A 22,807-nucleotide genomic window follows, 5' to 3' on the forward strand; every position below is an offset into this window, starting at 1 on the left:
AGATTTGAGAATTTTAAAATTGAGACATTGCTGGATCTGAAGCCAGTGTAAGGCAGCAAGGATAGAGGCAATGGAGGAGGTGATTGATGCAAGTTAGGATATGAGCAGCAGCGTTTTGAATAAATTCAAGTTTACAGAGGGTGGATCATGGGAGTCCGGCCAGGAGTGCATTGGAACAGTCAAATCTAGATATAACAATGGCATGGATGAGGGTTTCAGCAGCAGATGAGCTGGGGTGGATGCAGAGATGGGCAACCTGTTACAGAGATGGAAGTAGGTGGTCTCAGTGACGGAGAGGATATGTGGTTGGAAGCTCATTTCAGTGTCAAATAAAGCACCGATGTTGCAAACAGTCTGATTCAGTTTCAGACAGTGACCAAGGAGGTAGTGGCTTATAATTTGGTGGCCTACTTCATGAAATTATACAAGATAGTTTTCTAGACCAGTATGTTGAGGAACCAACTAGGGAACAGGCTATTTGGATCAAGAATTATGCAATGAGTAAAAGGTTAATTAACCTTATAGTGAAGGGGCCTCTAGGGAAGAATGACCATAGATAGAATTTTATACTGAGTTTGGTACTTGGTATTTGGTAAGGTTTCCCTCTGTAGTCTTCCAACAGGGAATTTTCATAGAAGGCGTACAATGATTGCAGTCAATGGTCACACTAATTCAAAATGTTCAACAGATTTTCCTTAAATGAATCCTTAGAGGGCATGGAGATTAAGGTTTGTGGAAGATTGTTCCAGTCCTTAATTGTTCTTGGGAAAAAGGAGTTAGCAAAGGAAGCACTTTGGAATGTATACAGCTGGAGCTGTTGGTTATGAGCTCTTTGAGCTCAGTCACTTTTGGGCTTAAAGTACTGCTCAGAAATATTTAATTGTTCAATCAAAATTTTACAGAGGCATGTCAACCTTTGTGCTTTTCTTCAGTTCTGGAGACTGTGCCAGACTAGCAACATGGGAGACACTACAATATTGAGAGTAATTGTTTGTAACGAAACAAGCTGCCTGGTGTTGAACTTTCTCAAGGGGTTTGAAAGTAATTTTGCTTAGTCTGAAATAGGGTCTTCAATCTAAAGGAAGCAAACAACACAGGTATGAAGGTTGATTGGGAAACTTCATTAAAAGATACGATGGTAGACATGCAATGGCTAGCATTTAAACAATTAATACATAATTTGCACCAAATATACATTTCTTTCAGATACAAAAAATAAACAGGAAAAGTGGTCCAACCAAGGCCAACAAGAGGAATTAAACATAGAATTAGATCAAAGGAAGACACCTACAATGTTGCCAAAAAGAGTAGTAAGCCTGAGGATTGGGAGGATGTTAGAATTTAGCAAAGGAGGAACAGGAAATTGATAAGGAAAGAGAAAAGAGAATATGAGAGTAGACTAACGAGAGACATAAAAATAGCTTAAAAATGTTTCTATAGGTATATAAATAGGAAGAGATTAGTAAAGGTAAATGTGCCCCATTCCAGAACAGTTCCCAAGGATTGGAAGGTAGCAAACATAATCCTGCTATTTAAGAAAGAACAAAGAAAGAAAACGAATAATTGTAGACCAGTTAGCCTTACATCAATAGTAGGCAAAATGCTAGAATCAGTTACTAGGGATGTGATAGCAGGGCACTTAGAAAATCAAAATATGATTAAACAGAGTCAACACAGATTTATGAAAGGGAAATCATGTTTGATAAATCTAGCAGAATTTTTGAAGAAGTAACTAAAAAATGGATAATGAGGAACCTCCAGCAGATGTAGGGAATTTGGGTTTTGAAAAAAAGCATTCAATGAGATGTCACACAAGAGGTTGTTACATAAAGTTGGGACTCATGGAATCAGGGGTAATTTGTTAGAATGGATTGAAGATTGATTACTGGACAGAAAACAGGGAGTAGGCATAAATAAGACATTTTATGGTTTGTCAGGCTGTAACTAGTGGGGCAACTCCGTCTACTCTCCTGGCCACCAGCCCGACCCGGCTACCACCCCACTCACATGCCCACCTCACCTGTCACCCTACCCACCTGCAACCTCACCCACCTGCCACTCTATCCATCTACTACCTCACCCACCTACCCCTACCAACTTACCCACTCATTCACCTCACTCACCTCACCCACATACCCACCCTACCCATTCACTCATCCACTCACTCACTTACTCATCCATTCACTAACATTCACACTAGAGCTTCAAACTTACCATAAAGCAGTCCGTATCATAAAAAGGGGCCATATTCTGTCTTCCCCTTAAGTCTACCCTGCCTTGAAGGAGCTGTCTGAGGAAGGCTGCGCTCTGCATTTTTGGGAAAGCCAGGCTCGGAAGGTTCCCAAAAGAAATGTGAAGCAGCATCAAGTTGGGGGGGATGTTCAAGCAGAGCGGCAATCCAATAACAATTGTCACTCATCGGAAGATCCAGGTGTCTGCACTTAACCCATGCTGAACCTGTCCTGTGTTTGATGGGACAACATAGAGGAATCTCTACTCTGCACCTAACCCATGCTCTGCCCGATGTGGAAGTATTTGATGAAGTAGTGTGGAGAGACCTTTACTCTGTATTTCACAGCAATTGTATTTGTGACAGCCTGATGCTGAAACAGAAAATCTTCCAGTCCCCCGCATCAATGTCCCATGCCTTGACAGCAACAAAATTCACCAATTGAAATTTTATTGAGTGCTTTCTTAAATAATTGCATTACAGTAACAGTGAAGCTATACATGTAACTTGCATGGCTATCAAGATATATTGGAACCACATCTCTCTATTCAAAAGATGAAATCAATTAGAGGAATGAGTGAATCAGCAGAACATTGGGATCACCATCTGATCTTGTGTGATGAAGAGCGAACTGGAGAACTGCTATTATATATCCAATCACAAGACATATAACTATAGACTCCCCCTCCTCCTTCCCCCACTCCACTTCTGGTGCTAAATCTGGTAACAGTTTTCTCATTTTCTTGTACACGTCTGCCAAAGAGGTAGGTGGTTTGTGGATCTCTGACAGTGGTTATGGCGTGAGTGTGTTAGGCTCAGAATGGGATTTTTAAAAATTTATTTATTCATGGGATGTGGGCATCGCTGGCTAAGCCAGCATTCATTACCCATCCCTAATTGCTCTTCAGAGGGCATTTAAGAGTCAACCACATTGCTATGGGTCTAGAGTCACATATAGGCCAGACTAGATAAGGACAGATGATTTCTTTCCCTAAAGGACATTAGTAAACCAGATGGGTTTTCACAGCAATCAGCAATGGTTTCATGGTCAACATCAGACTTTTAATTCCAGATATTTATTGAATTCAAATTTTGCCATGTGCCATGGTGGGATTCGAACCCGGGTCCCTGGAGCATTAGCCTGGGTCTCTGGAATACTAGTCAGAGATAATACAGCTATGCCTCCTCATTCAAAAATGGTGTAAGGTGAAGGAGTAATTTGAAGGACATCACAGAAGTTGAAAACAGCCAAATAGGGTGCAAATTAGGAAATTATCATCAGATGCCAAAGCTTGGGTTTAACAGTCTGTGACAATACATTTTTAAAAATCTAAAAACCAACAGACAGCGCCAACACAATTTCCACTGTACACGTGCCAGGTTTGGTGTAACTGAAACTAGTGATGGAGTGTTGTGTATATCTATAACTAGTGATGGAGTGTTGTGTATATCTATAACTAGTGATGGAGTGTTGGGTATATCTATAACTAATGATGGAGTATTAGATATACCTACAGCCCATGGGATAGGGTCCCTGACAGGGTGCAGTGTATGTGGATTGCAAAAGAAGACTAAATATGTGGCAGAGTCTTTGGGATAGCTGAGTTTACATGTTTTATTGTCCTTGTGCAAGACCCTTCTCGAGCCTCAGTTTGAATACTGTGTCCAACTTAGGCCTCCTCACGTGATAGGTGACCTTGAGGCTTTGAAATAGATGCCGAGGAGGACCACGAGATTAATTTTCAATTTGAAGCATCTTAGTTGTCAAGATAGGCTCATAGCTGGGACTCTATATTTTGGAGAAGTCTTGGTCTGATTTGATTGTGGTTTCTAAGATAATGAAGGGAATAGATTGTGTTCCAGTACTCAGCTTGTTCTAATTAAAATATAGAGCACCAGCAGTCACAATTTTAAATTGTGTAAGGTCAGATCTAGGTTAAATGACAGGAAATGGTCCTTTTCCCAGAGAATAGTGAATAGGCTGCTGGCTAAGGTAGTGGACACCAGGGGCTTGATTTTCAATTGCCTGTAGGGGGCGAGGTTAACTGCAGGCATGCTTTGAAAACTGCTTGGAGATGGCGTGTCAGTCTTCTGATGCCTCTGAAACGTACTGTTATTTTCAAACCAAGGGCAGGGGTGGGAGAGCCAGCAGCCCACTCACCTCCAATTAACTGCCTGTTAAACTCCTTAAAGAGCTTGCTAACAGGCTGGAGTGGGCCAGAAGGTGATGTTCAAATTGCAGATTGGGAAAAGCAAGCAGTCTGGTGCATGTTAGTGCACAGCTGTTGGAGGCAACGTGGGAAGACATTCAATAATGTTTCTGACGAAGTAAAATTGTTAGGGAAAAAAAGGCTATTTATACAGAGCGGGTCTAGTAGCTTTTCAGTGACCATTTGGCCACTTGTCTGTGCTCTGAAGCTGCTAGCCCTCCGATCTCTTGCCTATTCTATTCTGCAAGTCAATGTCAAGCCCAGTAATGATGCCATCTGCCTTTGAGCATTGCACTCAGGAGATAGTTCTCATCGCCTGGCACCACTAATTTGGCACCGAGCTGGTCTCTAGCCCAATTAGGGGATCTGCATTTTTGCAGACACGGCACAGGGTCAGGACCCAGAAATGACGCGGGCGTAGAGTTCCCAACCCCGGACTGAAAATCCTAAATGGCCAAAGTAGAGCTGGACCTTTTATTGGATGGGGCAGCGATGGCTTTGTACAAAAGGTGGGGAATTCAAGCCAATCTCGTGGAATTGTTTCAATTATCTAAGGGGGTGGGGGCAAGGAATTTTCCAGATTTTCTTTTCCCAAATCAGCTCGAGTTATTGTCTCTCCAAGATGATCATAGGGTGGGGTCTGCAAATATTGCAATGCACAGTATATGCTGGACAGGCTGGATGGTTCAGAGAGCCTTTTCCTGCCCCTTACTGTTCACATGTTCCTAAATGGGTAGAGTCCATGATGTAGTAGAATGTAAAACAAAAGGAGAAAATGCTGGAAAAACTCAGCAGGTCTAGCAGCATCTGTGGAGAGAGAAACCGAGTTAACGTTTCGAGTCCACATGACCCTTCCTCAGAGCTGGGGAGGAAATGTGATGAAATTTATACTGTTTAAGGTGGGGTGGGGGGGTGGGGCAGGTGGAGGTGGAAATATCCCCACCTATCGCTGGCCTTTTATCCAGCTCCACCTGCCCCATCCCCCCTTAAACAGTATAAATTTCATCACATTGCCACTTCAGCTCTGAAGAAGGGTCATATGGACTCGAAACTTTAACTGTTTCTCTCTCTACAGATGCTGTTAGACCTGTTGAGTTTTTCCAGCATTTTCCGTTTTTGTTTCAGATTTCCAGCATCTGCAGCATTTTGCTTTTATATTTATGTAGTAGAATTTACGCAAGCTGTGGAAGGGGATGAATAGGTGGTTCAGTCCATGATAGGATATCATGTATATGGCCTATGGAAAGAGATTAAATGGGTGGCTCTATTAAGGGGTTGAGAGCATATGGGTTGTGGAAAGGTACATGGAGTTTATGATAGGGCTGAATGATATTAACTGTGAAAGTAATGTCATTGAGGGAGGAATTTTTAAAAATTCATTCCCAGGATGTAGGCATCACTGGCTAGGGCCAGCATTTGTTGCCCATCCCTAATTGCCCTCGAGAAGGTGGTGGTCAGCCACCTTCTTCAGCTGCTGCAGTCCATGTGGTGTAGCTGCATCCACAGTGCTGTTAGGAAGGGAGTTCCAGGATTTTGACCCAGTGACAGTGAAGGAACGGTGATATAGTTCAAAGTAAGGATGGTAGATGACTTTAACGGCAACTTCCAGGTGATGGTGTTCCTGTGCATCTGCAGCTATTGTCCTTCTAGGTGCAGAGGTCACGGGTTTGGAAGGTGCTGTCGAAGGAGCCGTGGTGAGTTGCTGCAGTGCATCTTGTAGATGGCATACACTGCTGCTACTGTGCACCGGTGGGGGAAGGACTGAACATTTAACATGGTGGATGGAGTGCCAATCAAGTGAGTTGCTTTGTCCTATATGGTCTTGTCCAATATGGATACTGTCAAGCTTCTTGAATGTTGTTGGAACTGCGTTCATCTAGGCAAGCGGAAGGTATTCCACCATACTCCTGACTTGTGCCTTGTATATGATAAACCAGGCTTTGGGGAGTCAGGAAGCAAGTTACCTGCCACAGAATTCCCAGCCTCTGACCTGCTCGTGTAGCCACAGTGGTTATATGGCTACTCCAGTTCAGTTTCTGGTCAATGGTAACCCCCAGGATGTTGATAGCAGGGGTGTTCAGCAATGGCAGTGCCATTGAACATCAAGGGAAAACGGTTAGATTTCCTCTTGTTGAAGTGGTGTGAATGTTTCTTACCACTTATCAGCTCAAGCCTGAATGCTGTCCAGCTCTTGCTGCATATGGACATGGCTTGCTTCAGTATCTGAGGAGTCGTGAATGGTACTCAACATTGTGCAATCATCAGTGAACATCCCCACTTCTGCCATTATGTAGGAGAGAAGGTCATTGTTGAAGCAGCTGAAGATGGTTGGGCATGGAATACTACCCTGAGGAGCTACTACAGTGATGTCCTGGGCCTGTGATTATTGACTTCCAACAACCAAAACCATCTTTTGTGCTAGGTATGACTCCAACTGATCTCCATTGACTTCAGTTTTGCTGTGGCATTCCTGATGCCACACTTGGTCAAATGCTGACTTGATGTGAAGGGCAGTCACTCTCACCTCACCTCTTGAGTTCAGCTCTTTTGGGCCAAAGCTGTAATGAGGTAAGGAGCTGAGTGGTCCTGGCAGAACTCAAACTGTCAATGAGCAGATTATTGCTGTATAAGTACTGCTGGGTAGCACTGTCATCAACACCATCTGTCACTTTGCTGATGATTGAGTAGACTGAAGGCGTGGTAATTGGTTGGGTTGGATTTGTCCTACTTTTTGTGTATAGGACATACCTGGACAATTTTCCACATTGCTGGGTAGATGCCAGTGTTGCAGTTGAACTGGAACAGCTTGGCTAGGGACATGCCATGTTCTACAGCACAAGTCTTCAGTACTACCGGAATGTTGTCAGGGCCCATAGCCATTTTCAGTATCCAATTCCTTCAGCTATTACTGGATATCACATGGAGTGAAGCAAATTGGCTCACATCTGTAATTCTGGGAGCCTCAGGAGGAGGCCAAGATGGATCATCCACTCGGCACTTCTGGCTGAAGATGGTTGCAAATGCTTCCCCATGATTGAGGTTGTGGATAGTTGTGGAGCTGCCTCCTTATCTGGTTAGTTGTTCAATTGTCCACCACCGTTCACGGCTGAATGCAGCAGGGCTGCAGAGTTTTGATCTGATCCATGTAGTCCTCATTTTCAGGTATGCCTGGCGCTGCTCCTGGCATACCCTCCTGCACTCTTCATTGAATTAGGGTTGATCCACCCAGCTTGATGGTAATGGTAGAGTGGGGGATATGCCCGGCCATGAGGTTACAGATTGTGGCTGAATGCAATTCTGTTGCTGATGGCCTACACTGCCTCATGGATGCCCAGCTATGAGTGCTAGATCTGTTCTAAATCTATCCCATTTAGCACGGTGGTAGTACCACACAACACAAAGGAGGGTATCCTCAATGTGAAAATGGGACTTCATTTCCACAAAGATTGTACAGTGGTCACTCCTACCAATTCTGTCATGGACAGATGCATCTGCAACATGGAGATTGGTGAGAACGAGGTCAAGTAAGTTTTTCCCTCCTGTTGGTACCCTCGCCACCTGCCACAGACCCAGTGTAGCATCTATGTCCTTCAGGACTCAGCCAGCTTGGTCAATAGTGGTGCTACTGAGTGACTTTTGGTAATGGTCATTGAAGTACCCCACCCAGAGTGCATTCTGCATCCTTGCCACCCTCAGTGCTTCTTCCAATTGGTGTTCATTATGGAGGAGTACTGATTCATTAGCTGAGAGTGGAGATGGGGTAGGTGGTAATCAGCAGGTGGTTTTTTGCCCATGTTTTACCTGATGCCCTGAGACTTCATGGGGTCTGAAGTCAATGTTGAGGGCTCCCAGGAAAACTCCCTCCCGACTTATACCACTGTGCCACCACCTCTGCTGGGTCTGTCCTGACACTGGGACAGGAACATGTTGAACGCGCTTATCAAACGAATTTGTTCGAGATATGCAGTTCACAATTAGTAGTGGACAGGATGGAATTGATGGAATTTGACTCTGCATCTAAGTCATGCTGTAGTTAACCTAGGAGTGTCTGATGGGGCAGAGTGGAGGGAGCTTTACCCTCAATTTTACACCTGCTGACCTTTTTGACACTGACTGGGTGGCATAATGGGGGAGCTATTATGACATAATGGGGAGACTAATAAGGAACTTCCTTTGGGGAAGTTGTTTGAATTGCCAATACAAGTCTCTCACTTTGAATGTAGCACTGACATAATTTTAAAAGAGCCGTGCCCTACCCCATCACCATGTAATTAATTAACAGTGAAGGGTCCAGTCACTTATTTTGAGCAGTAAAATACAGTGCATTCCATTAGGATGTTCTTGCCTTCAGGGACTCCAATTGAATCAGCTCACTCATTAATCCAATCTGTGTTGATTTTATTAATTAAAGCAAGCATACAAAATGTTAAAAACTCAACACCATGATGGCTCCATGTTTGAATGCACTGCTGGTGTGGCACTGAGATAAGCAGATGAAAAGATGCTACTGTCTAATCCCAAGATCCCGTGTGACTCACTGACTGACTACCATCAAAGGGGTTAGTTATTCACACACTGTCAGTGAGAGAATAACTAACCCCTTTGATGGTGGAGCCCGGTCACTGTTGTCATGCTCAATGAAGGCATGTCATATTCATAATTTTTAAGATACAAACTTTATTCAATGTGGACTTTGAAATGAACTTTTCTTTTTAGAATGAACAATGTGCCACTAACAAAGATGGCCACTGAGGTCAGCTGACCTGGCTGCTTCTGCATACAAGAATTAACTCAGGTCTCTGGAAAGTATTAAAACATAAATGTCTGTGAACATAGTCCCCCCTTTGAAAAGGTGTTCTGGATATGAAATCACTTGTGAATTTACAGCTCCTATTATCTGGGAAATTACAGAAACTCAAATATAATGGTCCCTGAGATTCAGTATCTGTGAACAAGAAACTTAACAAAAGGTGTGGAGAAACCATGTATCACAAGCAGATATGACGACCACCATTCACCCTCATTGTAGCAATCGCTTTTATTTCAAATCATTTCTGTGGACAATGGATGTATTGATCGTGTCACATGATCAAAACTGACTTCAGAGAAAACATCTTATTATTCCAAGGACCAGCTAGGGGCAGCGCAGTCTGGTGACCAACAGGACACAAGAGGGACCATGTTCCAGCAAGGAGAAAGGAACCCTGCCTAATACATACAGTCTTCCCAGGCAATGAGAAGGGGGCTAATTTGTCTTCACCCGCAAACATTATCTCTATGGAAGCTTGGCCACAACTGCAGAGAAAAAACCCACCTCCATTTATCTTCTAAGAATCATGAGGGAGCACCCATTAGGCCTGCAATACTTGCATCTTAAAGGACTAATTTAAAACACTTGATTTGCTTTTGTGATTCAGATAATAACACAAATGTATGCTACATCTGTAGAATTCATCTTTTTGTGTGTGTATGTATGTGTTTGTGTTTGAGGGAGTGAATGTTTTCATTGTGTTTACATTTTGGGGTGGTGTGTAAATAAAATCTTTTCTTCTTTATCTTTTCTTCTGATTTGAAGTTACCAGAAAACCTGTCTCATGTCTATTTGTTAAAATGACAATACTCAAAAATGTTTAAAACACCCCTCTAAAACATACACTGTTTTGTGGACAACCAAGTGGTGAGGACCAAGGGAAAAAGTTATCCCACCATCTGCAACACTGTCACTGTGGCTAATTGACCCATCAATAATGCGGCCCTGTCACTATCAATAGTTTAGCCCTGTTGCTGTATGACTCATCCCTCGACAGTGTGGCCCGATGACTGTTTAACTAACCGCTCTATTGTACAGCCCAGTTACTTTGTGACTGACTTCCCTCATGCAAGTAAGGTCCTGCTACGGTGTGCCTTACTGACTGATGCTTCGTTCTGTAATTGATTTGTGCATGATTCTCCAGTGTGTCACCCTTTAAAATGGGTCCCAAAGTGAGACTCCTTCCCCTTTACATAGAATTAAGATTCAAACTCACCAACGTCGGCTTCCTTGTGATTCTTGATAATTTCGGCCAGTTCAAAGTTCCCAGCTATAATGGCAACCTGGAGCAAAGAGAGGACACCGCAATCGTTACTCAATGACCCCTCATAACAAATCTTGTTTTTTGTTGGCTCAGCACCACTTCGGTTCTCTCTGAGTCAGGAATCCATTGCTTTTCTTCAAATCTTCGAGCAGGTTTTAATTTCAGGGTGAGGGCAAATTACATAGGATATACGCCACAGAAATGGATCATTTGGCCCAACCAGTCCATGCCAACGTTTATGCGCCACCTCAGCCTCCTCCCATCTTTCCTCTTCAAAATCTATCATCCCTTCTCCCTCATATAATTGTTTCAATTCCCCTGAAATGCATCTATACTATTTGCTTCAACCACTTCCTATGATAGCAGGTTTCACATTCTCACTGGTCTTTAGGTAAAGAAGTTTCTTCTATTGGAGTTCTTGGTGAATATTTTATATTGATGACCTTTAGTCTTGCTTTTCCCCTCCAGCTTTCTTTGGGCTGGATTTTGTAGGGATGAAGGACGTCTCATACACTGGTCGGAGAACGGGCAGGGAACCTATCAGTTCCGTAGGGGAGGCCCAACGGCATCAAGCGTCCTTTGCAATTGAGGTCCCTGCCCTCCAATAGCTCCTGGCCAATCAGGGGATCAGAGCTATTGTCGCCGCCAGCACCAGTGGGAGCGATGGCTGCTGCTGGCAATGCATCCACCAGAGGCCCAGGAATGTTGTGAGATCCCAGGTCAAAGATGAGAGAAGGCGGGACGGGGTGGGTGGGAGTCACAGAGAAGGGGGAAGGGGAGGTGGGAGGAGAGGGCAAGGGATTGGCTTTCCATGTTCCCATACCTTCCCGATGCTGGGTCCCCCATAAATAGTGCCTGATTATAAAGGGACCACCCCCAATCCCACCCCGGAAGACCAGTACCAAACCTGACAGTGCTGGGTGGCCTTCTGAGGACGCGGGAAAGTCGTGCAGCTCCCATTAAATGCTTGAGGTACCACTAAATTGCAGTGATAATTAGGGATAATGGGTGTCAACTGGCTTATTAATGAGCTTCATTGACATTCCACCACTAGCTGGGAATCCCACATCAGCCCCTTCCACCCTCCGACTTAAGGGGAAGGTTCTCCAGCTGATGGGAGACTAATGTGGGGCCTCTCTCGTGATTAAGTGCGCCCGCTCACCATGGTTCCCACCACGATGGCTGCATTAGATCCAGCCTTTTCTCTTTCTATCCACTCTAGCAAAACATTTCTTAATTTTGAAGACCTCTGCAACATATATACGCTTTTACAACAAATACACATTACTTTAAGGCAAAAAAAAACACAACAGGCAGAGTGAGTCAACCGTGGCTAACAAAAGAGTTAAAGATTGCATTAGATCAAAGGAAGAGGCTTATAAATTTTCAAATAAAGTAGTAAGCCTGAGGATTGGGAGCATTTTAGAATTTAGCAAAGGAGCACCAAGAAACTGATAAAGAAATGGAGAATAGAATATAAATGTAAACCAGAGAGAAACATAAAAACGAACTGTTAGAAGCTTCTATAGGTAAGTAAAAATGGAAAAGAGTTGCAAAGTCAAATTGGGTCAATTACAAGCAGAGACAAGAAAATTTACAATGGGGGATAGGGAAATGGCAGAGAAGCTAAATAATTATTTTGTGTCTGTCTTCACAGAGGAAGATACAAAAAGTCTCTCAGAAATAATAGCAAACCAAGGGACTAGTGAGAATGAGGAACTGAAGGAAATTAGTATTAATAAAAAAGTAGCATTGAAGAAATTAACGGGAAAGTTGATAAATCCCCGGGACCCAGTGTTGAAACAGGTAGCTATAGAGATAGTGAATACATTGGTGGTCATCTTTCAAAATTTTATAGCTTCTGGAACGGTGCCTGCAGATTGGAAGGTTGCAAATGTAACTCCACTGTTTAAGAAAGGAGGGAGAGAGAAAATGGGGAACTACAGGCCAGTTAGCCTGACATCTGTAATAGAGAAAATATAAGAATCTATTATAAAGGATGTGATAACTGGACACTTGGAAAATAATGATATAATTGGGCAGAGTCAACATGGATTAATGAAAGGGAAATCATGTTTGACAAACTTATTGGAGTTTTTTGAGAATGTAACCAGCAGAATAGATAAGTGGCAACCAGGAGATGTGTGTTTTTGGATTTTCAGAAGGAGGTTTTCAATAAGGAGGTTAGTAAACAAAATTAGGACACATGGGATTGGGGGTAATATACTGGCATTGACTGAGGATTGATTAACAGACAGGAAACAGAGAGTGGGAACAAACAGGTCATTATCAGGTTGGCAGGCTGTGACTAGTGAGGTACTGCAAGGATCAGTACTTGGTCTCCAGCTGTTCACAATCTATGTTAATGGTTTGGATGTGGGATCAAGTATATTATTTCCAAGTTTTCTGATGACACTAAATTAGGTGGGAATGTGAGTTGTGAGGAGGATGCAAAGAGGCTTCAAGGGGATTGGGACAGGCTTCGTGAGTGGGAAAGAATATGGCAGATGGAATATAATATGGATAAGTGTGAGGTTATCCACTTTGGTAGGAGGAACTGAGGTAGCAGAGCATTTCTTAAATGGTGAAAGATTGGGAGATGATGATGTCCAAATGGACATGGGTGTCCTTGTTCATGAGTCATTGAAAGCTAACATGCAGGTGCAGCAAACAATTACAAAGGCAAATGGTGTGTTGGTCTTTATCGCAAGAGCATTTGAGAACAGGAATAACGACCTTCTTGCTTCAATTGTACAGACCCTTGGTGAGACCGCACCTGGAGTATAGTATATAGTTTTGGTCCCTTTATCCAAGGAAGGATATAATTGCCATAGAGGGAGTGCAGCAGAGGTTCACCAGACTAATTCCTGTGAAAGCGGGACTGTCCTTTGAGGAGAGATTGAGACTGGGCATATATTCTTAGAAGAATGAGAGGTGACCTCATTAAAACTTACAAAATTCTTACAAGGCTAGACAGGGTAGATGCAGAACCTTTCCAATGGCTAAGGGGTCGAGAACCAGGGGATACAACCTCAGAATAAGGGGAAAGCCATTTAGAACTGAGATGAGGAGGAATTTCTTCATTCAGGAGGTAGTGAATCTTTGGAATTCACTAACCCAGGGGGCTGTGGAAACTCAGTCACTGAGTATGTCCAAGACAGAGATCGACAGATTTCTAGATACCAATGACACCAAGGGATACAGGGATAGTGCGGGAAATGGCATTGAGGTAGAAGATCAGCCAGTTGAATGGCAGAGCAGGCTCAATGGGCTGAATGGCCTCCTGCTCCTCTATTAGGTCATCCCTCAACCTTCTATTTTCAAGAGAAAAGAGAGTCTGTCAATCCTTTCCTGATACATAGACTCATGCATTTCTGGTATCATCCTTGTAAATCTTCTCTGCACCCTCTCCAGTGCCTCCACACTTCCTTTTAATAATATGGCAACCAGAACTGTACACAGTACACTTAAGTGTGGTCCAACCAAGGTTCAATTAGCATAATTTCCCTGATTTACAATTGCATCTCTCTGGAAATAACATAAGGCAGGATTTTTCAGATGATGGGGTTTCCCACCTTGCCACCAAAGAGTCGACAACGAATGCATCCCTGCTGATCTCAGCTGCCCTGCAGCCATTTAGCGCTCTACAAGGCTAATTGCCTAAGGTCAAGACTTTCACCCTCATCTGGGGAGGAAGTGCCATCTTGGAGAGCTGCTGGGCAATCCAATTGGAGACATTCTGATTCACTCCAACATCTCGTCCCCTTCCCACGGCACCTTCCCATGTAATCACGGGAGGTGTGACACCTGCCTTTTTACCTCCTCTCTCTTCACCAGCCAAGGCCCCAAACACTCCTTCTAGGTGAAGGAGCATTTTACTTGTACTCCTTTGAATTTAGTATTCTGTATTCTATGCTCACAATGTGGTCTCTTCTATGTTGGAGAGGCTAAACGCAGACTGGGTGACTGCTTTGCAGAACACCTTCACTCAGTCCGCAAGCATGACCCCCCAGCCTTCCGGTTGCCTGCCATTTTAAGTCAGCAACTAGCTCTCATTCTCACATTTCTGTCCTTGGCCTGCTACAATGTTCCGGTGAAACTCAACACAAGCTTGAGGAACAGCGCCTCATCTTCCGATTTGGCACTTAACAGCCTTCTGGACTCAACATCGAGTTCAAAAACTTCAGCCCATGAATTCTGACCTCCATTTTGATTTGCTTGTTTTTTTTGTGCCAAGTGCGAGACTGTATCTTGCTTTTATGTTTTACCTCTCAGACAGGGTTGTTCATTATTCTGCCATTAACACTCACTCTGGACTAATGCTTTGTTTCTTTACTACAAATCATTACCACGCCCTTTGCCTTTTGTTCCCTGAATCTTTGTTATTAAATCTCTCTTGCCTTCTACTCTATCCCAGGCCTTCTCTTTTGTTCTTCTTCTCCCTCCCCATTTTCAACAGCATAAAACCCATCATATTTTGACTTCCCTTCAGTTAAGAAGTAGTCATATTCAACTCGAAACATTAACTTTCTCTTTCCACTGAAGCTATCAGACCTGCTGACTATTTCCTGCACTTTGTTTTTATTCCATATGGTACATGTGGGCCAAATATGTCACTGGAACTGTGGTCCAGGCTGCAAGAGTCCACATTTGAGTCACTACAGAACAATAAAAAAGCACAGTGGACATCACAGGGACAAACTCGTGCTCCCAACAGAGGGTCTACACTTTCAGTGAACATGGGTTAGGCAGTCATGGTTACAATACTGTACATCAGCCTCAACCTAAATAAAATGCCACAGTTACACAGTGAATGACCCTTACCCTGCTGAATGAAGAGTTGCTCTGCAGAGTTAGTGATTAATCTTTAACATGAATAGTGGTTATGTACAGTTACACAATGAGCAACCCTTACCCTGCTGAATGAAGAGTTGCTCTGTAGAGTTAGTGATTAATCTTTAACATGAATAGTGGTTATGTACAGTTGCAGTGAGCAACCCTTACCCTACTGACTAAACAGAGACTGTAAAGTCTGTGTGCAACCATTATCCTGCTGAATAAACAGTTACTGTACACGTTTATGCTGCTGAGTAAAGAGTAACTCTTGCCATGAAAATATAATAATTTTTATAATATTATTGTGATTTCTTGTAAAGGTAGGTTAATGGTGGGGTTTGGATTAGTTTCTCTGTGTGAATCTGTGTGTGGGGGGGGATTTAATTGAATTGTAGACAGCTGGTCTGGAGTTTTTGAGTTATCAAAAGGGAAACTATGTAAACATGGATAAAGTTTGAATGTGAGGTACGTTTGCATTTTTAGATAAACCAGAGTAGTGAATTTCAAAGAGATGATGAGGTATTACACTTAGCCATAAGAGGCTGAGCCAAACAATGTGTTTATTTTTCCCAAAGGTTACTGATAATATGAGTACTATGAAAGATTTATATTATGGAAAAAGTAAGGTTGCAAAGACATATTGGAACAATGGAATTTACATTATAAAGGGAGAAACATGTATAAAGGAGATGAGGTTGTGTGTAAGGTGGAAGGCATTCTAAGATCTAACAGTTGTGAAAAGCCTCCAGCCTCTGTGCATCAAGTTGCTGTCAATAGGAACCAAAGCTAAGAAAACTCATTTTGAATATCACTGTCCAAGGTATTGTGTACTTTCTCTGGGTCTGTTGAAATCTATTTCATTTTACTGTTGCCTCAACGGAGGTGTAATTGGGAGCTAGATTAATTAGGAGAGTTAGGAGTTATTATAGTAGTAATTTGTAGACCTATGTATGTGCTTACAATCTTTTCTTCTACTAATAAATGTTTAATTTAGTTTTGTAAAAAAAACTCGGTGGATTTACAACTACTGAATTCAAGGCACGCATCTCAAAATAAAAATATTAATTGCAAAACAGTTGTGGCAGCTGTTTCAAGTTTCCCTCTGGGATTTGATCAGCTCAGCATTTGCCATCCACTATGCCATAACACTCTGCAGGTACACAATGAATACCCCTGACTCTGCTGATTAAAGAGTGATGCTATAGTTATACAGTAACTCTTACTCTGAATAAACAGTCACTCAGTACAGTTATGGATATTTTAAAGATTTTAACATGGAAGGATATTTTGTTATGCATTACAGAGCCACACGGACCAGGTTAATTCCCACACAAGATCCCCAACCTTTTCCTGGCTGAGAAAGCAATGGAACTATAATTGGCCTTTACATCTCTGACTTAGCGAGGGTGACTCAACCAATCAACTTGCTTGGACCCGATCACATACCCAGGTCAGAATCTGTAAAATTGTAGCAGAAACAAAGAGTTTGAGGTACAAGAGGGGAAGAATACGGAGAGAAGGAAAGCAAATGAAGGAGTTTGGTGGTTTATGATGATATGCACTCAGCCTGAACTCTGAGGGTTTAAAATGTCCCAAATGAGCTACACAAGTGCAAATTCTGATCTCCTCAGTCCATTGAACAGCAGCTCTGTGGTGAAATTAAATTTCTGCTCCCATCTATTTGAGTGCTGGAATAATCTCCTGTCTGAGATTACATCCAATCATTTAGCGTCTAGATTAAATCAGATTTCTGTGAAATTTGATCGTGCTTTGAATGCCTCTCTGAAAAAAGACAAGAGATTGAACTGCGCCAGATGGACCGGCGCAAGCTGGCTGATCCCAGCCTGCCCGATAGCTGATGGATGGGCACAGACTCACATTGAATTGTCATATTAAAGGAGCTAAAACCTGTGATTAAAAAAGGATTTAAAACTGTATTATATATCTCGTGAACTTTTGTTGTCTTGAGGGAGAGTTTTGTTAGTGCTGCGTAATTCACTTTTCCAGCGGAGTTGGCTTCACACAATGAGATCAGCACACAGAGATGAATCAGTCTTGTAGACGATAGTACAGAATTTCCAGTAGAAAGAGTGTAGATGGGGCCAAGCATTCAAACTGGGCAGCACCTCTTTTCTGTGAGGCTGCTGGTAGATGGTAAAATGACAGGCTGAGCTTTGCAGTTCCACAAGGCAATATTACTGGTACCACAAGCTAGGTCCATGTCACAAGGCTCCCACCTCTCCACTCTGGCTTCAACAAAGGGTACATATCCTTTTGTCTGGGTCCCTGAGATTGTTAAATGTTCCAACTATTAAGACTTGAAAGGAAGGTTGCCAAGCCCTTTATCCTAGCAGATGAATAGGCTCCAGTTGGCCAGCCTGGTTTATGAAATGCAGGTAGCTCTCTGAATATGGTCTCTGCCGTCCAGTTAGTGTCTCTTCAGAGATAACGAGATGCAAGTTTCTGTGATGCTGCCATGTTAGCTCACTTTAGACCATAAGACATAGGAGCAGAAGTAGGCTATTCGCCCATCGAGTCTGCTCCGCCATCCAATGAGAACATGGCTGATCTGATAATCCTCAACACCACTTTCCTGCCTTTCCCCATAACCCTTGATTCCTTTACTGATTAAAAATCTGTCTATCTCAGCCTTGAATATACTTAACGACTCAAGAGTCACAGACAAATATAGCTTCAGCCATTTTAAAAGATCTTCTATCCAGCTGTTAAAATTTTAGAAACAGCCATGAGGTTATCTATATATTATGTTTTGTAACTATATCCAGCGTGAGGTCTTAGTCCCCTCACAGTGGTCACATTCGAAAAGGTAAAATAAAAAGTTATTTTTATCTTGTACAATGTTTGGATGGGATGAGACCCTCCTGTTCACAGTTGGGAGCTTGTCAGTTTGTACCTCCCGATGAGGAAATCAGAGCTGGAACAACAGACCATAACAGCAGAATCAGACAAGCTAGTTATTAAATACAGGATCTATACTTGAACAGTGGAAAGATGACTTTCCAATGCCCAGCAATGTCCATCCAAATACGTCAACTTGCATTTATGTAGAACCTTTCAGGATCTCAGGACAGGTCGAATGGCTTCACAGCCAATGCGGTACTTTTGAATTGTAATGACCGATGTAATGTAGGAAACAAAGCAGCCATTCTTTGCACAGCAAGATCCCATAAAGAGCAATGAGATAAATAACCAGATAATCTGTTTTAGTGGTGCTCGATGAAGGATAAATATTGATCGGAACACCAGAGAAACTACCGTGATCATCTTTGAATAGCACTGGGATCTATATTACAAGCACACGAGCGAGCACATGGGGCCTAGGTTTACTGCCTCATCTGAAAGACGACAACTCCAACTGTGCATCATTCCTTCGGTACTATGTTAAAATGTCAGGCTTGATTATGTCTCTGAAGTAGGGCTTGAGCCTTCTGACTCAGAAGCAATGGTGCTGCCATATAGTGCTAAATGCAAAAATTCAGCAAAACACTGTCATAGGGAGGGATAGCATAGGTTTCAATGAGGGATGAGCTAGAAGAGTCAAATAGTCTAATTCAACTGAAATGATTTATGTAAAGAAATATAACATTTCAGTCAATATGTGAAATCTAAGAAACTATGAACAAAGAAGCACGGGCATGGAAGCAATGATAGAGTGGACTGCACATGGTGGAGCCAATGATGGAGTGGACTGCACAAGATGGAGCCAATGATGGAGTGGACTGCACATGGTGGAGCCAATGATGGAATGGACTGCACAAGATGGAGCCAATGATGGAGTGGACTGCACACGGTGGAGCCAATGATAAAAGTAGACTGCACATGATGGAGCCAATGATGGAGTGGACTGCACATGGTGGAGCCAATGATAAAAGTAGACTGCACATGATGGAGCCAATGATGGAGTGGACTGCACATGGTGGAGCCAATGATAAAAGTAGACTGCACATGATGGAGCCAATGATGGAGTGGACTGCACATGGTGGAGCCAATGATAAAAGTAGACTGCACATGATGGAGCCAATGATGGAGTGGACTGCACATGGTGGAGCCAATGATAAAAGTAGACTGCACATGATGGAGTGGACTGCACATGATGGAGCCAATGATAAAAGTAGACTGCACATGATGGAGGCAATGATGGAGTGGGCTGTATGTGCCACGACCACAGTTTTCTCCCTTCCCCAAAGTGGTCTTCCATATGGAGGCAGAAAGTTTTTGAAAGAACTTTAATAACCCAAAACCAAAAAATTGTTTATGGGTTTGTATATTGAGCTTATGGGTTTAGTATAGTGAGTTCCTGGGTTACTATAGTGGGTTACTGGGTTGGCATAGTGACTTCACGAATTGGTATAGTGAGCTTGTGGGTTGGCACAATGAATTTGTGGGTTAATATAGCAAGTTTGTGGATTGGTATTGCGAATATAGGACACATCACAAATCCATAGTCTCTACCACCTAGCAGAACAAGAGCAGCAGGTATATGGAAATGTCATCACATGAAAGTTCCACTCCAAGTCATGCACCATCTCAACATACATACGTACATACAAAATAGGAGCAGGAGTAGGCCACTCGGCCCCTCCAGCCTGCTCTGCCATTCAATAAAATCATGGCTTATCTGAATGTAACCTCAACCCCACATTCCTGCCTACCCCCGATAGCCTTTCACCCCTTATTTATCAAGAATCTATCTAGCTCTGCCTTAAAATAGTCAAAGGCTCTGCTTCCACCACCCTTTGAGGAAGAAAATTCCAAAGACTCTCAACCCTCAGAGAAAAAAAATTTCCTCATCTCTGTCCTAAATGACCCCTTATTTTTAAACAGTGACCCCTGGTTCTAGATTCTCCCACAAGAGGAAACATCCTCTCCACATCCACCCTGTCAAGACCCCTCAGGGTCTTAAGGGTTTAAATTAAGTCACTTCTTACTCTTCTAAATTCCAGTGGATATAAGCTTAACCTGTCCAGCCTTGCTTCATAAGACAACCCGCCCATTCCTGGTATTAATCTAGTAAGCCTTCTCTGAAATGCTTGTAACGCATTTATATCTTTCTTTGAATAAGGAGACCAGTACTGTACACAATACTCCAGATGTGGTCTCACCAATGCCCTGTACAACTGAAGCATAACCTCCCTACTTTTGTAATCAATTCCCCCCACAATAAATGATAACATTCTATTAGCTTTCCAAATTACCTCCTGCACCTGCATACTAACCTTTTGTGAGTCATGCACCAGAACACCCAGATCCTTCTGAATCTCAGAGCTTTGCAATCTCTCACCATTTAGATAATAAGCTTCTTTTTTATTCTTCCTGCCAAAAATGAATGATTTCACATTTGCCCATATTATACACCATTTGACAGATCTTTGCCCACTCACTTAACCTTACTATGTCACTTTGTAGCCTCCTTCTGTCCTCTTCACAATTTACTTTCTTACCTATCTTTATATCGTCAGCAAATTTAGCAACCATTCCTTCGGTCCCTTCATCTAAATCATATATAAATCGTAAAATGTTGAAGCGCCAGCACTGAGCCCTATGGCAGACCACTCGTCACATCCTGCCAACAAGAAAAAGACCCATTTATGACAACTCTGCTTCCTGTTAGCTAGCCAACCTTCTATCCATGCCAATATGTTACCCCCTACACCAAGAGCTTTTATTTTCTGCAATAACCTTTGATGTGGCACTTTATCAAATGCCTTCTGGAAATCTAAGAACAGTACATCCACTGGCTCCCCTTTGCCCACAGCACATGTGACTTCTTCATAGCACTCCAATAAATTGGTTAAACATGATTTGCCTTTTATAAAACCATGTTGATTCTGCCTCATTGCCTTGAATTTTTCTAAGTGCACTGCTATAACATCTTTATTTCCTAATATTTTCCCTACGGCAGACGTTATGCTAACTGGCCTATAGTTTCCTGCTTTCTGTCTCCCTCACTTTTTGAATAAAGGAGTCATATTTGCTTTTTTCAAATCTAATGGAACCTTCCCTGAATCTAGGGAATTATAGAAAATTTAAACCAGTGCATCAACTATCTTACTAGCCACTTCTTTCAAGACCTTAGGGTGAAGCCTATCGACCCTGGGGATTTGTCAGCCCCACAGCCCCAACAATTTGCTCAATACCACTTCCCTGGTGACTGTAATTTTCCAAGTTCCTCCCTCCCTTCCATTTCCTGATTTACAGCTATTTCCAGGATGTTACTTGAGTCCTCTATAGTGAAGACCGAAGCAAAATACCTTATTAATTTATCTGCCACCTCCCTACTTTCCATTATCAACACCCCAAGTGCACTTTCTATAGGGCCAACGCACATTTTGTTAACTCTTCTCTTATTTAAATATCTATAGAAATGCTTACTATCTGTCTTTATATTACCAGCTAGCTTCCTCTCATACATTTTTTTCTTCCTTATTAATTTTTGTCATTCTTTGCTGTCCTTTATATTCTTTCCAATCTTCTGACCTGCCATCCGTAATTATATGCTTTTTCTTTAAGTTTGATACTGTCTCTAACTATTTTTAGTTAACCACGGATGGTGGGCCCTCCCCTTGGAATTTATTTTTCATTGGAATGTATATATTCTGTGTATTTTGAAATAGCCCTTTAAATGTCTGCCACTGAACTTCTATCAACATATCCCTTAACCTCATTTGCCAGTTCACTTTAGCTAACTCTGCTTTCATGCCCTCATAATTGCCCTTATTTAAGTTTAAAATAGTCTTGGATGCACTCGTTTGAATGAATGTAAAATTCAATCATGTTATGATCACTGCTACCTAGGGGTGCCTTCACCAGGAGGTCATCAATCAATCCTATCTTGTTGCTCAACACCAGGTCTAGTATAGCCTGCTCTCTGGTTGACTCCAGAATGTGCTGTTCTAAGAAACTATCCCAAAAACATACTATGAACTCCTCATCTATGCTACCTTTACCCATCTGATTTTTCTAGTCTATATGTAGATTAAAATCCCCCATGATTATTGCTGTACCTCTCTGGCAAGCTCCCATTATCTCTTCTTTTATACTCTGTCCTACTGTGTAGTTACAATTAGGGGGCCTGTACACCACTCCCACAAATGACTTCTTGCCTTTATCATTCCTCATCTCAACCAAAACCACTTCTGCATCCTGGTTTCCTGAACTTAGGTCATCCCTCTCTAATGTGCTAGTACCACCATTAATTAACAGGGTCACCCCTCCACCTTTTCCTAATTTTCTGCCCTTCCTAAATGTCACATACCTTCAATATTCAGGTCCCAATCTATGTCATTCTGTAGCCATGTCTCTGTAATGGCTGCCAATTCATCTTTGTTTCGAATGCTATGTGCATTTAGATAAAGCCTTTAGTTTTGTCCTTATATTATTTTTGTAGCATCTAGCCTTGTCTGCTGATTTACACTTAGATTTGTACTCTCTGTTTC

General features: G+C 42.4%; 1 protein-coding gene across 2 annotated transcripts in view; it reads right to left on the reverse strand.

Moving 5' to 3' along the window:
• shank3a (SH3 and multiple ankyrin repeat domains 3a) overlaps nt 1-22,807 on the reverse strand; it is a 1,183,771-nt gene that overhangs the window by 471,744 nt on the left and 689,220 nt on the right. For both annotated transcript variants that reach the window (XM_078553129.1, XM_078553130.1), the window contains exon 11: nt 10,467-10,533. In XM_078553129.1, coding sequence (XP_078409255.1) covers nt 10,467-10,533 — 67 coding nt within the window. The remainder of the gene's footprint in view (nt 1-10,466; nt 10,534-22,807) is intronic.

Source organism: Cetorhinus maximus, chromosome 12 (assembly GCF_964194155.1).
Source record: "Cetorhinus maximus chromosome 12, sCetMax3.hap1.1, whole genome shotgun sequence".
Lineage (NCBI taxonomy): Eukaryota > Metazoa > Chordata > Chondrichthyes > Lamniformes > Cetorhinidae > Cetorhinus > Cetorhinus maximus.